Genomic DNA, 14,397 nt, shown 5'->3' on the forward strand with positions numbered 1-14,397 from the left:
TAGCTAAAAGATACAGATTTATCGGACTGAATATATTATTTCATTCCAATTCCTCCACGTGTTTCGTAATTGAAGATTTCTAAATGAAGAAACCAATACAAACAGCAGAGACATGTTGAAGTGCTTAGTAGGAGAACCATTTGCCCTTCGTTGGTTGTACACGTGCAAAGTTCACTTCATTCTTGTGTTATGTTATATTGTTTGCTGGGCATTTACTCTGTTATGACAATTAGTAATCATTAATACTCATTATTTAACATTTTCTTATTATTACTGTTGTTATTATTATTATTGTAGTTAACCCCTACATTATTTGAAACTACAGACTTGTCATAGATTTGCAGTAAATAATGTCACGTAAATTAAGTATTGATACTTTACAAAATGCAAGACTATGTTTTCAGCCATACCTTCAGGTAGTTCTCAGGGTAGTTGGTATGCTTGTGGAAATTATTAGCCTTTGTCTTTATTAATACATTATGGATGCATATCATCAGACTAATTAAAATTGACACTGTAAGACCTTACAAGGGCTTGCATGATTTGTCACCTCCAGAAAACCATAATGTGCTTTGATGATTAATTTTCTTGTTACTGTATAGGGGTTGATGAAGATCTGTTTAGCTTTCAGGGTGTGCTGTGTTACACTGTCAGATTTAATTAATGTTGGGATATTCAGCTATCCTTGTTGTTCTGAGTGATTTTGTTTCAGAGCAAGATACACATTATTATTGTGTTAAACTGTAAATGTCATACTTATATTCTATTCACATCCATCTTTCATGGGGGGGTTGGGGGTTGGATCCTATCCTGGAGCAGCACTGGGCTCAAGGCTGGGGAACAGCATATACACAATGTCATTGTCTTCCCATCATTGCCGGAATCAAAACAAACCCAAACCAAGAAAATCACAGCATTCTATTTAACAGTAAACATTACAACATTTTCAACACAATCTTCTCCCTTTGGAACCAGGTTATTGTAATGTCTGTTTAATGGCTGGTATGACTGATTCGGACATTTGCATTCAACATACAGCCCCTCTAGGTAATGTCTAGAAAAGTTCTGGGTGGCAGTGCAGGAAAAAGGCTTATATTTGTACGGTATGAAAGTCATTTTGTGCCACTTATGTTAACTTATGCCAGTCATTTCTGTATTTCCATTTCTTCTTACAAGAAATATATTTATGTATGTTCAAATCAATATACAGTGAGAAAAATACATTTTGTTTAGTTTTGGTGCTTTTCAAGGATGTAAATGAAAGAGTACTTCAATACAATAAGCACAGTAAAACTTGAAAACTTTTTTCATAATAATATCAGCAGTATATTGCACATACAGACGTTCCTCTATTTATGACTGAGATACGATCCGAACTGCCATCTGTAATTTGAAATGTTCATAAGTCGTTATTCAACATCATTTTAAGGGTACACGCAAGTACAAAGAACTAGGATGCTGGGAGTACGCACGCTACGCTGCTGCTCGGCGGGAGTAGACGGAATTGGTGTGCCGAAAAAAAAAAGATGTTGCGGACAGGAAATGGGAGCCCAGTGAACACAATTTGGACTTACAGTCCTCTTTGTTCGTGTCTGAAAGTTCGTAAGTTGAAAGTAGAGGAATGGCTCGCATATTTCAGGTAAAATATCCTGCTGCCACATTCTACATCATACAACATCTGTGTGTACTTCAACAGTTTAGACAGCACTGCTTATAAATCTAAACATAACTTAACACCTTTAAAGTATTTTACAAGTACTCTTACAAGTACTCAAAACGCTTTACATTTTTTTATACCTCACATTCACACACCCATTTATACACCGGTGGCAGAGGCTGCACACCGGGAGCAATTTGGGTTCAGTGTCTTGCTCAAGGACACTTCGATGGGGTCAGGAACAATAGCACTACCTCCCGTGCCACCATCTTCCCCATAATTGTGTACTTGACTAATTAAACATACACATTTGAAATCTCTGTGAGTATGTATATGGTGAGGCAGAGAATACCACGCTATTCAAAATCTGGGAATATCAGGAGAAATTCTTCACCAGGAGCATGGATTGGGCCTGTCTAAGTATATGTATAAATTTTTCTTCACAGTTCATTCATACTATTCTTCACAGCTAATGGATAATATATGGGATTTCAACAAAATTCATGCGATTTTTCACAAACCTTTATTCATGCATGTAGTCTTTTGTATGTAGTTTAACATTACATTATGTATAAGTACATTTTTCATGCATATTAAACACATTAAGAAGGATTCTTTCACAATTGTATTTTCCAAGAAAATTATGTTCATGAAATTCCTGCAACCTTTTTATTTTTACTGCCATCTACTGGAAAAAATAACAGTCATGTTCCTTTACATTGCAACACATTGTGTGTTGTTCAATATAGTTATACATTCAATTCAGTTAATAAAGAATATTATGAATTCACATAATGAAATTTGCAATTTTAAGTTTGGTATATATACACACATAAAAAGACACGTGTGCACACTTTAGTGAATAGTTAATAAAACAGCAGCTGTTTAAATACTTCGTTATTGTTTCTACTGTTAAGTTAGTAGCTTGATGAAACGGCCCAGAATTTTCAACGCTTCACAGTTACTCTCCACCACAGATTTTCAGCAGAGTTTTGCGATATTCCCCAGAAGTTTCAGACTGAAATTCATGGAAAAGAAGTGAAAAATGATATATCCATCCCACTAATCCCTAAATACCCGCACTAACATAAATTAAAACAGAAAAATTAAAACATGTGATTTTGATGTTTGTACTTATGGATTTAATTTGATAAGATTAGTTGTACTCTGTTCTTAACTGACAAGCCACACCAGGCCATTTCCCATTCAAAAGGAAATGTTTAATCAAATTATTTAAAATGGAGGGCTGCATAATCTGTTTTAAATCATAGTGAAGATTGTTTATTAGATTATTCTATGATTTATAGCAGAGCTGTTTTGTAATACTGTACTAGTCTGATATATTATACACATTAATAAAACTCTGATGTTCTGGGGGAATATCTGACACCAGAATTCAGATTGAATTAGCAAGCAATTACTTATGAAGACATACCTCTAAAGCAGAGTGCAGTGAGTAGCCATACATTTTTTTGAACTCAGCCTTGATGTCCAGCATGTCAATCTCGGAGCGACTGACCATTATTCTCCGCAAAGTAGTGTCATCTGTCCCAAGACCCTACAAAACACCAGTAAATTAATACCAGTGCGTCAGCAATCTGTATAGATGATCCCCAAGATCAGAAACACCTAATCATGTGACAGGATGTAGCAACAATACCTCATAAAAGTCAAGAAGTTTCTGCATATGAGCTGAAAGGAGCATTGTATCACCTGTTATGTGCTTCGTAAAAGGCACCCACTGGCATGGGCAAATTTAAAGAGTGACTACAGAATGTGGCATTAACCTACCCACCTTCATGCATGTGTGGATTCTTTCAGCCAAGTAGGCTGGTACACTTTTCACACATTTCACTGCAACCAGAAAAATTCACAATCAATCAGATATTATTCTGAACACATTACAGCAGAGATATGTAATCTTATCCGCAAAAGGCCGGTGTGTACAGTATGCAGGTTTTTGGGGTAACCTGTAGGTCAGGTGTGAGGACTCTTCAGTCAATCAGTCCTCTAATTAGTAATCTAAAACTCTCAGACACCCTGGCCCTTTGCGGATAAGATTGGACACCCCTGCATTACAGTGATGACATACAGTACTTTGCAAAAGTCTTGCAAAATCAAGCTTCTTATCCGGGTAGTATATTTGCTCAGAAAAAAATTAACAAAATTAACAATAACACAATGAAAAGTAACCTGCATTTCTTCTGCTCTTCAAAAAGTTACTTTTATCTTGCTGGACGGCTAGATAAACACGGCTTCAGTTCCCAAGCCTCTCCTCAGGGGCACCCCAGCCTTCCATGTATTTGTTAAGTTTCACCACCAACTCACTTAACTTAATTAGATGATAACTCAATGAGGTATTGATTACCCAAACAAGGTTGGGGTAGTAGCCAAGTCAAAAAATAAGTTTTGTTTTGTGCGGTGGCTGCAAATTCCAGGGTAAATTTAGGAATGGTTTTGAAATGGCTAAGCTGACACACTTTGACAGACATAATATCATAGTTTTACACCAAAATGAAGATCATTAAAAGATCTTTTTCTTTGACTGCCTAGGACAGGGGTCAGTAACCTGCGGCTCTTTTCATAACAATAGACAAATTCACATTTTCATGTCTTATATTATGATAATCCATCCATCCATCCATTTTCCAAACCGCTTATTCTACTGGGTCGCGGGGAGTCCGGAGCCTATCCCGGAAGCAATGGGCACGAGGCAGGGAACAACCCAGGATGGGGGGCCAGCCCATCGCAGAGCACACTCACACACCATTCACTCACACATGCACTCCTATGGGTAATTTAGCAAGCCCAATTAGCCTCAGCATGTTTTTGGACTGTGGGGGGAAACCGGAGTACCCGGAGGAAACCCCACGACAACATGGGGAGAACATGCAAACTCCACACACACGTGACCCAGGCGGAGACTTGAATCTGGGTCCCAGAGGTGTGAGGCCACAGTGCTAACCACTGCACCACCATGCCGCCCCTATTATGATAATACTTTTGTAAAGATAAATCATTTATTTATGGGTTAATATTACTATTTTTCATTTAGATATTTCTTTAGCTATATGTGAATGAGGCAGTCCGTCACACACTTCTGTTACGTCTTAACTGCATAATTTACATCTTCCTCAATGTCATTCGCTAAAACGAGATGCACTGTCTGGTTAATTTGTATGCTTTCCGGAGTTTTCTTAAGCCCCTGAGATTGGATGTACGCTTCAACGTTTATTGGGATTTCTAAATCTTTCATATACTTTTTGTAGTAAATCATCACCCCACCTTCCCAGGTCTTTGTAAAAATTATTATATTTTCACCGATTTACATATTATAGCCAGCTGAGTTTGGAGTGGTGAGGATATTTTGCACTCCTTGGCCAGCAGAGTTACAGCACTGAAGTGGAGAGCGAAGAGCAGACAACTGTAGTGCCAAACGAAAGGAGGGAAAAGGGTAAAGACTATTGCTACAGAACTAATCAGTGTTGTATTGTTAGTCATCTTTGCGCTGTTACGCGTTCGAGTGATTTAAACCTGAGATGCCCCCCCAAAAATTAGTTTTGCTATAATAGTATTTAAACTTTTGTTTTTGTGTTAAATGCATATATACACATGTCACATTTAAAAAATTGTATCTCAATCCCCTTCTTTACCCATTGTGGCTCTTTGTAAATCTTAGGTTAGACATTTAAGAGAAAATTGCTCTTTGCTTTAAAAAGGTTGCCGACCTCTGGCCTAGAACTTTTGCATAGTACTGTATTAACCATTAAAGCTTTCTGTTATATAAATGCACACATTATAATTCAACTATATCAACTATATTAGGGGTACCATGATCTACATGGTTCTTCTATCCAGACAATGCTCACTAGATGCATGCAAAAATGTGAATTTTGTCACAATTGTTAAATAAATACCTATGGCCACCAGCAGATCTTCTAAATGTCCAGACATTTCACTTTCAATGCTCTCTTGCAGTGTCTTTCCACTGATGTTCTTATATTCAATCAAAACTAGAACACAGGAGAAATTTTTAGAAACATTTGAAACGACAAAAAGACACAGACAATCTTAAAGGTGTGGTGAGGGCAGACAGCTCACCTTGCCTCAGTTGAGCTAAGCTTCGGTGGCACAAAATATCGATAAATTTGTTTTCGTCTGTCCCCCATCTCTTCTCTCCTGCCTCATACAGAACCTTGTTGTGTTAAAAGAAAAAAATGCACATAATTCTGTAATAATACTGTGAACTGTCAATTCATCCAAAAACCACACCTGGGTTACTAACAGGAAATTTGGGCAATCCTCTTACTTGATAAAATTGGTATTATGAATATATTTAATAGATTAATCAAATATTTAAAACAACGAGGAATACATATTTTAGCATGGTGTTTCGATGCCAGGAATGACCGCAATTTGTAGACTACATATACTCAGCTCTCAACAGATCTCAAGCTAAAATTAATATAGATCATGTAAGCTACTAAAATGGTTTGGAAAATAAAAAGCCAGGTTTCCATTCAAGATGTATATACCTTGGTTTTCTTTTGATATGTCAGAAAAGGTTCAATGAATGGAAAAAAGATTAACATGATTCACATCTAAAACAAGAAGGAAAGTAAAAACAGGAAAACTATTACAAAACATTGTTACAAAGAAAGAGGTGTAACAGGAAGTACCAAATAATCAGCCCACCCAGCATACCTTGGCTTCCTGTCTGGCTTTTCCCACATCTACAGTAGTGCTGTCCTCCCTTGTTGCCTATAATAATAAATAATAATAACCTCTGCACATTACAGATCAATGGTTAACACCTAAAACTGTTTCACAAAATACCACCAAAACGCACCTCAGCCAAAGTGAGGAGTGCCTTGCCGTAATCCCCTGAGACTTCCTTCTTGAGGTCAAGTGTTACTTTCTTCCCCGTTTCTGTGGAGGAACAAGAAATACAAGAGGTACTGTAATGGCTTTGACTGGTTGGTTACTGAATAACGATAAAGTTAAACTGAATGAAAAAGAATGCTAACCTGCCAAATACGCATCCGAGAGGGCCTTTATTTGTTGGGTGGTTCTTGAAGCAAAGATTTCTATCAGAGCATTATCAGTCGTCCCAAGTCCCTGTTACACAGAAATAAATCAGAAGTCACTTCACCCACCCAGCTCTTCTTGCTCTTACTGCCACCTAAAAACAATGGCAAGGATGACAGGAAACAATCACTTTCTACAACCGCTTATCTAATACAGAATTGCAGTGAGCCTGGAACCTCTCAAAGGAAACACAGACAGGAGGCGGGGACACCTTGGACCTTGCACATATATCATGGGCAATTCAGAGACACCAATGCATCCACAGTGAATGTTCTTGGAGAGTGGGAGGAAAGCAGACTACCCAGCAGAATGTACGTACCTCATCGCCACACGCAGCCCAAGGCTGCTACCCACCAGGCAGCACTCAGACTGCAGATTTTCTGACATGCATGTTTTCCCAGGATGCAGAAGTAAATACAAGTGTGTGTGTGTGTATTTGTGTCTGTTTTTGTAATTATTACAATGTGGGGACCAGATTTCCCCAAAACGTGATAAAAACCAGTAACTTTTTACCTTGCAGGGATAAGTTTCTATATTCCCAGTTTGTGGTTTGTGTTTTCCAGGTTCAGTGCTTGTTAATTGTTCCATCTGTTGCTCATTGTCCTGCGCCCTGTGTCCTACATGATTGGTTGATTGGCTGATGGTCCTCACCTTGCCCCTCTCATTATCCCAGTTGCCTTTCGTATTCAGGTGCCTGCCCCTGTTCAGATCTTTAGTCAGTCATTGTGTGGTTAGTTACTGTGTATTTATCTGGCTGTGTGTTGGAGATGCTGCTTGTTTTTATAATCCTGCTCCTTGTGTTACCCTGTTTCCTTATTATGTTACTTTAGGATTCTTGTAGTTAGTTTATGTTTTCCCTGTTTGTTTTTTTTGACTCCTCGTGGTCCTTTTATTTTATGCCTGTTCTTTTATGTGTGTTCTGTTTTTGTTTAACCCTTTTGTTACGGAGCTGCCAGTGGATCGTCACCCTCATTTCCGCCTACGCACTACTGCACTGTAACAATTACATAAATAAGTAATAAATAAGTAAATCTAGAAACCCACTTACTTTCATAGCCTTGATTACCTCCTGACTATCAAACACATTTGCCGGTGTGATAAGTGACAGTAGCAGGTCTTCGAAGTCCCCATGGGTGTCTCCTTGCAGGTCCTCTTTCAGGGTCTACAATGAGTAGGGCAGACACCTGTTATTCTAACACTCTAAACTGCTTTCAATATAATTCAAAGATTGAACAAAAAGCAACTTTACCCTCCCAGTTGCTTGATGATATGCTGCACATATCAGCTGACGCTGCTTATTTGTCCTCTCTGTTAAAATACTAATTATGGTCTTTTCATCTGTGCCTGAAGAAAAAATAGAAACATGAATTGATTTCGAAACACCTGGAGTACCTTAAGTATGAACCGTACTCAACCCTGATATATTGCTTTAAGTAATGTCATTTGTTTCATTGCTTCATTTTAACAGATTGCTTTTTCAACATAATAAATAAATAGAATAAATTGTCAACAAGTCTGAACCCACGTATTACCGTTTTACAACATGTTTTGTACCATTATACTTCCCTAGACATATCTAAATATTTTCCCGTACAGATCGGCTTGCAATCTGGAAATAAAAAGAGCTGAGAGTTGTGTCTCAGTTTAAGAAATAATTAGCTACGAAGAGCAGGAAAATAGGTATTTAAATGAATATTAAAATAACTCCCTGTATCAGATAACATCCTTACCAAGACCCTCAATAGCTTTCCTCAGAGCTGCAGCATCTTCACTTGCATTAAAGTTAGCCTTGTCTGTAATAGTCCCTCGATGTGCAGCCTAGAGGGAAAAAATAGTAGATAATCAACTTGTCTATGAAAATTAGTAGTAGCTCACAGGTTTACAGTCCAATGCATGACAGAATAAAAGCACCCCTACTGTAGCTGCTGGTTTGGTAGGAGAATCGAGGAGCAAGTCCAAGTCATTCTGAAATTCAAAGGCCGTTTTTACTTAAATCTCAATATAAAGCAAATATTTTGCATATCGGATGTATACGTTTCTAAATGTGTATGTATCTTTCCCAACAATTAGAAATATTTGGTGATAAGAAATTAAGTATACATTACCCATGTAGACGCCATTCCAAAGGATCTGAATAAAGTTTATCTAGCCTTTAAGGAAACAAACCAAATGCACGTTTCGTCGCGCTTCACATATCCACCCACCCACAAGCTTAAATACACAAGAATCAACGTATTTCTGCCGTCTGATTCGCATAAATCCAAGTTAGAGAATGCCGATTGTATCATTATCATTACATCATTAGATCTCCAATATACGGTTATACGAGACACATATTTACACTTACACTTTTATATTTACACAGCGAAAACTACACACATGAGATACTTTTAATCGATTTATCTCCTTCGGGATTGAGAAAATGTGTAAAAAAAAATCACACTACTAGTAAAAAACAATCCAAAACTCTTTAGTTTCCGTCAGTACAGGAAAAGTACCATTACAAATAAGGTAAAAAAATCGTAGGTATTTACTGTCAAAGCGTAACACATGCCGCTGGTAGGACAAAGACCAAATGTATCATAGATATAATACATACATTTGTACACAAACTCGCACTTACTTGCACACAAAGTACAACAGGCAGCTTGAGCAACACCTCTATACTGAGGTGGCAGTTGCGAAAGTATTTGTCAAGGGGAAATGAGGTCGAAACTTCCTCGAAAAAAAATAAAATAAACTTAGAAAAAGATTCAATTAAAACCTACGCCAGTCAGCAGATGGCATACGCCAGGAAAGTAACGAAATAAACCGTCGAAAGTGGATTTTTCAATGTGGTCTTTTTTTTCGTTAAGTTTCATTCGTTACGTGATCGTTGTGGGTGGGGTGATTAATATTATGATCGGGAGAGAACTGTGGGTTTTGCGTTTCCGTCACATTTACATTTACAGTCTACTTCCCGATGATTGTACTAAACAAATACGAAAACATACTATGTGAACTTGCAAAGTTAGCGAAGCCAATTGATTCCCCCAAGTCTGACATATGAAGTTGATTTTCATGTTGAAAGATTTAAAATCCAGTACAATAATATAGGCCAGATAATCTAGGGAGCCTTTTGTAGGTAGTACTGGGCAGGGGAACACTCTTGATTGGATGTCCATCCATCACATGACGTACACAATGGGCAATTTGCAGACGTCAATTTGCCAGTTCATCTGACTGTCTACTGTAGACTACAGGGGGAATGCATAAAACTTGTTGAGAACATGTAAACATCATATAGATTACCCTTGAAGTGTGAGGTAATAGTACTACCCACAGATACCTTGCTGCCTGCTAGATATGTTCGATTTTAAGATACTTTTGTCTGTTTCCAAAGTTTCAGCACACAAATATAGTGACATATCGATTAGACATCTTTATGTGTGTTTTTTTTATTATTATTATTATTTAATTAAGACTGGTTTCCTGCAGTCCCCCGGGGCGTGTCCTGGGTTGGGCCTAGTGCCTCCTGCTAGAACTGAAGTTACGCATTCTTCCAGTGGGTGTATCCCATGAGATGTATTTGTCTGACAGGATAATACAAGATCATTTCAGAGCAGTGTTGTGTAATATGGCACGCCCAATTTATCTCCCCTAAATGCAACTGTTTTTTGAATTTATTAATATATTTAACAGGCATTTTTGTGCATTGTAGTAACAAATTTGAGAAAATGTATTCATTTATTTATTTTTTTCTGTATAAGGTGTCACATCTGTCCCTCATTTACTAATCAGGTAACCTGAGCCAGCTCTGCGCTGGTGGCAGGTACAGCCCATCCTTATTTAAGCAGAGCACTGAGCACTGCTTGTGGTTCAGTCATCATCGTCTTTGCTCTTAGAGCACATGGCTAGGTTGTCTCTCAGTCAGAGCCTTGTTTTATGGGTTAGATGGATCAACATATTACTGAGGCCAATTCACTGCACATGCAGAACAGAAGGATGATATATACCTAACGAAGACTCAGTGCTCTTATATCAGATAAAATAATTGTATCACTGCACCCTAAATACTGTTATTATTAATTTAAATGACATCTATATTATATAAAAACAATGTAAAAATCCTTCTTATACTGCATCCTTCCAAGTTGTGACTATCGCATGTGTGCCCATTATGATGTCACAATATACCCCCCTCTCACCCTCCAAATAAATCCTTTTAGCCTGTAAGCCTGTAAGTGACTGAAGGTATGTAAATGTGATCCTCAGGATGAAGAAATGTATCACATTTTTATTCTGATGTAAGTGTTTGAATACTGTACACTGACTTGAGCCAGCTGTTTTTAAATAACAATGAAGATGACAGCATGCAGGTTTGGGAGCCTTCAGCCATATATAAATCTCTGGGACTGCAGTGCACAACAGTGTTTTGTAAGTAGAGTATATATACGATTGTACTGTGGAATGATCCTGGGATCGGACTTCCTGCCAAAATCTCTAACAAAGCAAAATTTGAAATTTGAAAGAAGTCAAACAAGGAATTTGCAGTGATCTCTCACCCCAGTTAACCCCACCGTCTGGTAAAACTCAAACTAAACCAAACCAAATCAAAGGTCAGTGAAATTAGGTTCTTGGAATAAGTTTATCTGAGATAATGGTGAATCAGAGGGTAGAAAGAAATAATACACACATTAGGGTCTAATGGAATAGTTAAAGATAAGGTATCAGGACATTAAGTATTACAATATGCAGTCATGCAGAAAATGAGGAAAATATTTCTTCACAAGTCGACATCTTACCTGCTTGACAGTACGCTCATTATGGAGGGCCTGCAGTGCATATACATAGCTGGTAATAAATATTAAGTTTGTAATATAATGGATATTAATATTCATTTGTGGTCTTAATTGATGGATTAAATTTGACTGATTACTGTTCAGGATGGTGGCTCAGTGGTTAGTACTGATAGCTCCTCCCTTTCTGCTTGTGTTTTGTGTAAAGCGAGATGCATTTTTACAGTACATTCACACATGTACAGCTTGATTATTATTATTACTGATTTTGCTGCAGTTTAAACACAAGCATTATCAATCTGTTTAATGTATTTTAAATAAGAAGAGATTATACACTGGCATCATATTTAAAACAATGTAATTTTTTATGGTGCATGACTATATTTACTTGTCTTAGTTGTGTTTCTCAACGCGGTCCTTGGGGCAGACAGTTCACTTTTTTGCTCCCTCCCAGCTCTTGGTAGGAGAAAAAACGTGGATTGTCTGTGGGTCCCCGAGGACTGGGTTTAGTATCACTGCTTTAGTAAGAGATGCATTGCTGAGAAAAAGAAAAATAAAGTGCTGGTTGTAAAAGCAAACTTTACTTAATTCTCTGACAGTACATTCTGAAGATTGAGAAGATGTAGTTTCAGTTCCAGTACCACAATACTGCTATCACAAATGACATTGTTGTTGCTGATACATCAGTACACCACACAATACAGTACACAGTGAAAATATAATACATACATAAGGCAAGAAAACGGGAAGGGGGCGAAGTCTAGGAGGCTGTGGCTTTTGTCATCAGATATAGGTTGAGCTGATATATTTCTATTAGTGGAGACGGTATATTTGCAGAGACAATACAGTATGTAGAGTAAAACAACAAAATATTATTTAAGTCACAATCCATTGCATTATTTTGCATTTAATAAATGCAATTCTCACAGTCAACACAGAACTTTATTACACAGTGCAGAACACAGACTTTCAACTTTTACTTGGACACAGTTTTATGCACTGTCTAAAAGTTACATTAATGTGTGCAAAGTTAAATAAGATGGGTATGGTGGAAAAGTGTTTACAGATTGTCCGTGTACTGTCTGATCACAGAATTATAAGAAAAAATATGAATCATAAATGGTCAATGTAAATTATACGGTCATATGCAGCCATGAATGCAAAATATCACTACGGACGGAGCTTTGGCTAGGGAACATCAGTGGTAGGTATGAGGTAGTTCATTTGCTCAAATGACCAAACAGCATGGAAGCTCGAGCACCATTTAAGAAAACAAGAACAGCACATGTTTACAAAGAGCAGAGGCCACTGATATCTTATTTGGTTTGCTTTATTATCTAGTGAGCAATGTGTTGGCAAGATTTCTTTAAATGCTGTCTTGAATAGAGAAACTGTATCTTCTAAACTGATTTAAAAAAACAATAATAATAATAATAATAATAATAAAACAAAACCCACACTTGTTTTCTCATCTTCCAAACATATTCCAATCCAAACAGCTAGATTCCATCAGTGACCTTGCTCTCTTGAAATACAATTAAAATTAGTCCTCTGGGTTGAGTTTATCTGTGCCTCTAAGGGTTTTGTATGATTGGGTTCATTTTCATCCTCAATTTCTCAAGAATTAAAAATGCAGCTGTCCTAGGTATAACAACTGTTGGAGAGCAGGACTGTGGCTTTTACAATATGATTTAAATGCAGAAATATCCTTTTAGAAAAGTGGGTAACATTATGCATAAGGGTATGAATAATCCATTCTTCTAGCTGAACATGAGCTCCCTTGACAGTATTTTATATGCACGATATAATTGGGATTTTATTTGATTTTTTTACTTCATTATCTCAATGTAAATTATCAAATCCTGCTGAACAAAGGTTGAGTTTTATTCTAAGTAACTGAAGTACGGATTCCTTTTTAGTTATTTTGCATGTATACTTGATTGTTATTTGTTTAGTCGTTTTTATTTCAGCTGTAAATTGAACATTGGCTAGACAGCCTGACTTCATGAATGCGAATTTCACGAATTTATTCATTAGAGTCACTCGGCACTTTGATTCGGCAAAAAAGGCCTGTTAGATTTATCACTTAAAATAATATTTCATATTCAAATAAAGTCTGCAGCCTTGTGTTTAAGCTACCTTGGATTCTGACAGAGTAGTAATGTGCCTCAATATGTCCATCTTTACTTTCCATTTTTTAAATCATATAAAAATACCCAAACATCTTTTTATTTAAAAATAATAGAAAAATACCACCATCTTTAGTCAAACTTCAGTTCCATCATCCAGGTTGCCATGAAGCTTGACCTCCAGGTTGACCTGTTTAACTTTGAGGTTAGAAGCTTCCTGTGTAACGTTGACTACATTAACCTTTCTGACAGTGCAATGCATGCTGTGGAAAGTCTTTTCTAGGCACACCTCTACCTTGGTATTGAGAGGATACTCCTCTGATACATATCTAGTCGACTTCTCACCGCTCCACCGGTGCTTCTTGAATAACATGCAAACCGTTAGCAGGACCAGGGCTACCAGTATTATGGCCACAACCCCACCACCAATAGAGGCCCCAGTTTGTGGATAGAAAGTGGGTACTTCTCGGTCCAGTCTCAATGCTTTCATGTTTGTCCCGTTCTTGATGTGGTCGCCTTCATTGTCATAGACGAGGAATTCATCCATGGTGAAACGATGGATTGTTTCATCCACCAGGTCACTAGGGAGCTGCTTCAGGTGTTTTGTCAGAGAACGCTGGATACTTGGACCAGAAACAGCCTGCGGCCTGATTACATAAATCACTTGCAGGTACCACTGATGCCCTGTCTCCACCTTTAAAAGTCACAACAGCCAGAGATTTACTCCACTTCGCAACAAAAATAG

General features: G+C 37.5%; 2 protein-coding genes across 3 annotated transcripts in view; both read right to left on the reverse strand.

Annotated features, from left to right (window-relative positions):
* Positions 1-2,161: 2,161 nt before the first annotated feature.
* LOC125746455 (annexin A3-like) lies at positions 2,162-9,856 on the reverse strand. Of its 2 annotated transcripts, none has more exons than XM_049020433.1 (14): positions 9,369-9,856; positions 8,851-8,895; positions 8,663-8,710; positions 8,476-8,563; positions 7,995-8,089; positions 7,794-7,907; positions 6,685-6,775; positions 6,507-6,586; positions 6,362-6,418; positions 5,759-5,852; positions 5,575-5,670; positions 3,453-3,511; positions 3,093-3,215; positions 2,162-2,675 (listed from the first exon to the last, which is right to left on the reverse strand). In XM_049020433.1, the coding sequence occupies exons 2-14, from the start codon at positions 8,863-8,865 to the stop codon at positions 2,619-2,621; spliced, it is 1,017 nt and encodes a 338-aa protein (XP_048876390.1). In that variant the 5' UTR covers positions 8,866-8,895; positions 9,369-9,856; the 3' UTR covers positions 2,162-2,618. The 2 variants fall into 2 exon arrangements, with proteins under 2 accessions (XP_048876390.1, XP_048876391.1); XM_049020434.1 differs by having other exon boundaries at positions 9,280-9,856.
* Positions 9,857-12,082: 2,226 nt separating this feature from the next.
* The window catches only part of LOC125746435 (extracellular matrix organizing protein FRAS1-like), a 141,162-nt gene continuing 138,847 nt past the window's right edge, over positions 12,083-14,397 (reverse strand). Inside the window, exon 63 of the mRNA XM_049020384.1 lies at positions 12,083-14,346. Within this exon, the coding sequence (XP_048876341.1) occupies positions 13,789-14,346 (558 nt within the window). The 3' untranslated portion in view covers positions 12,083-13,788. The remainder of the gene's footprint in view (positions 14,347-14,397) is intronic.

The sequence above is a fragment of the Brienomyrus brachyistius genome, chromosome 7, assembly GCF_023856365.1.
Source record: "Brienomyrus brachyistius isolate T26 chromosome 7, BBRACH_0.4, whole genome shotgun sequence".
Taxonomy (NCBI): Eukaryota; Metazoa; Chordata; class Actinopteri; order Osteoglossiformes; family Mormyridae; genus Brienomyrus; species Brienomyrus brachyistius.

Coding starts and splice junctions, on each gene's coding strand:
- LOC125746455 (XM_049020433.1), bottom strand. Junction 7,908..7,994: donor ATCATCAAGCAACTGGGAGG/GTAAAGTTGCTT, acceptor TACTCATTGTAG/ACCCTGAAAGAGGACCTGCA. Junction 3,512..5,574: donor AGATCTGCTGGTGGCCATAG/GTATTTATTTAA, acceptor TTCTGGTTGCAG/TGAAATGTGTGAAAAGTGTA.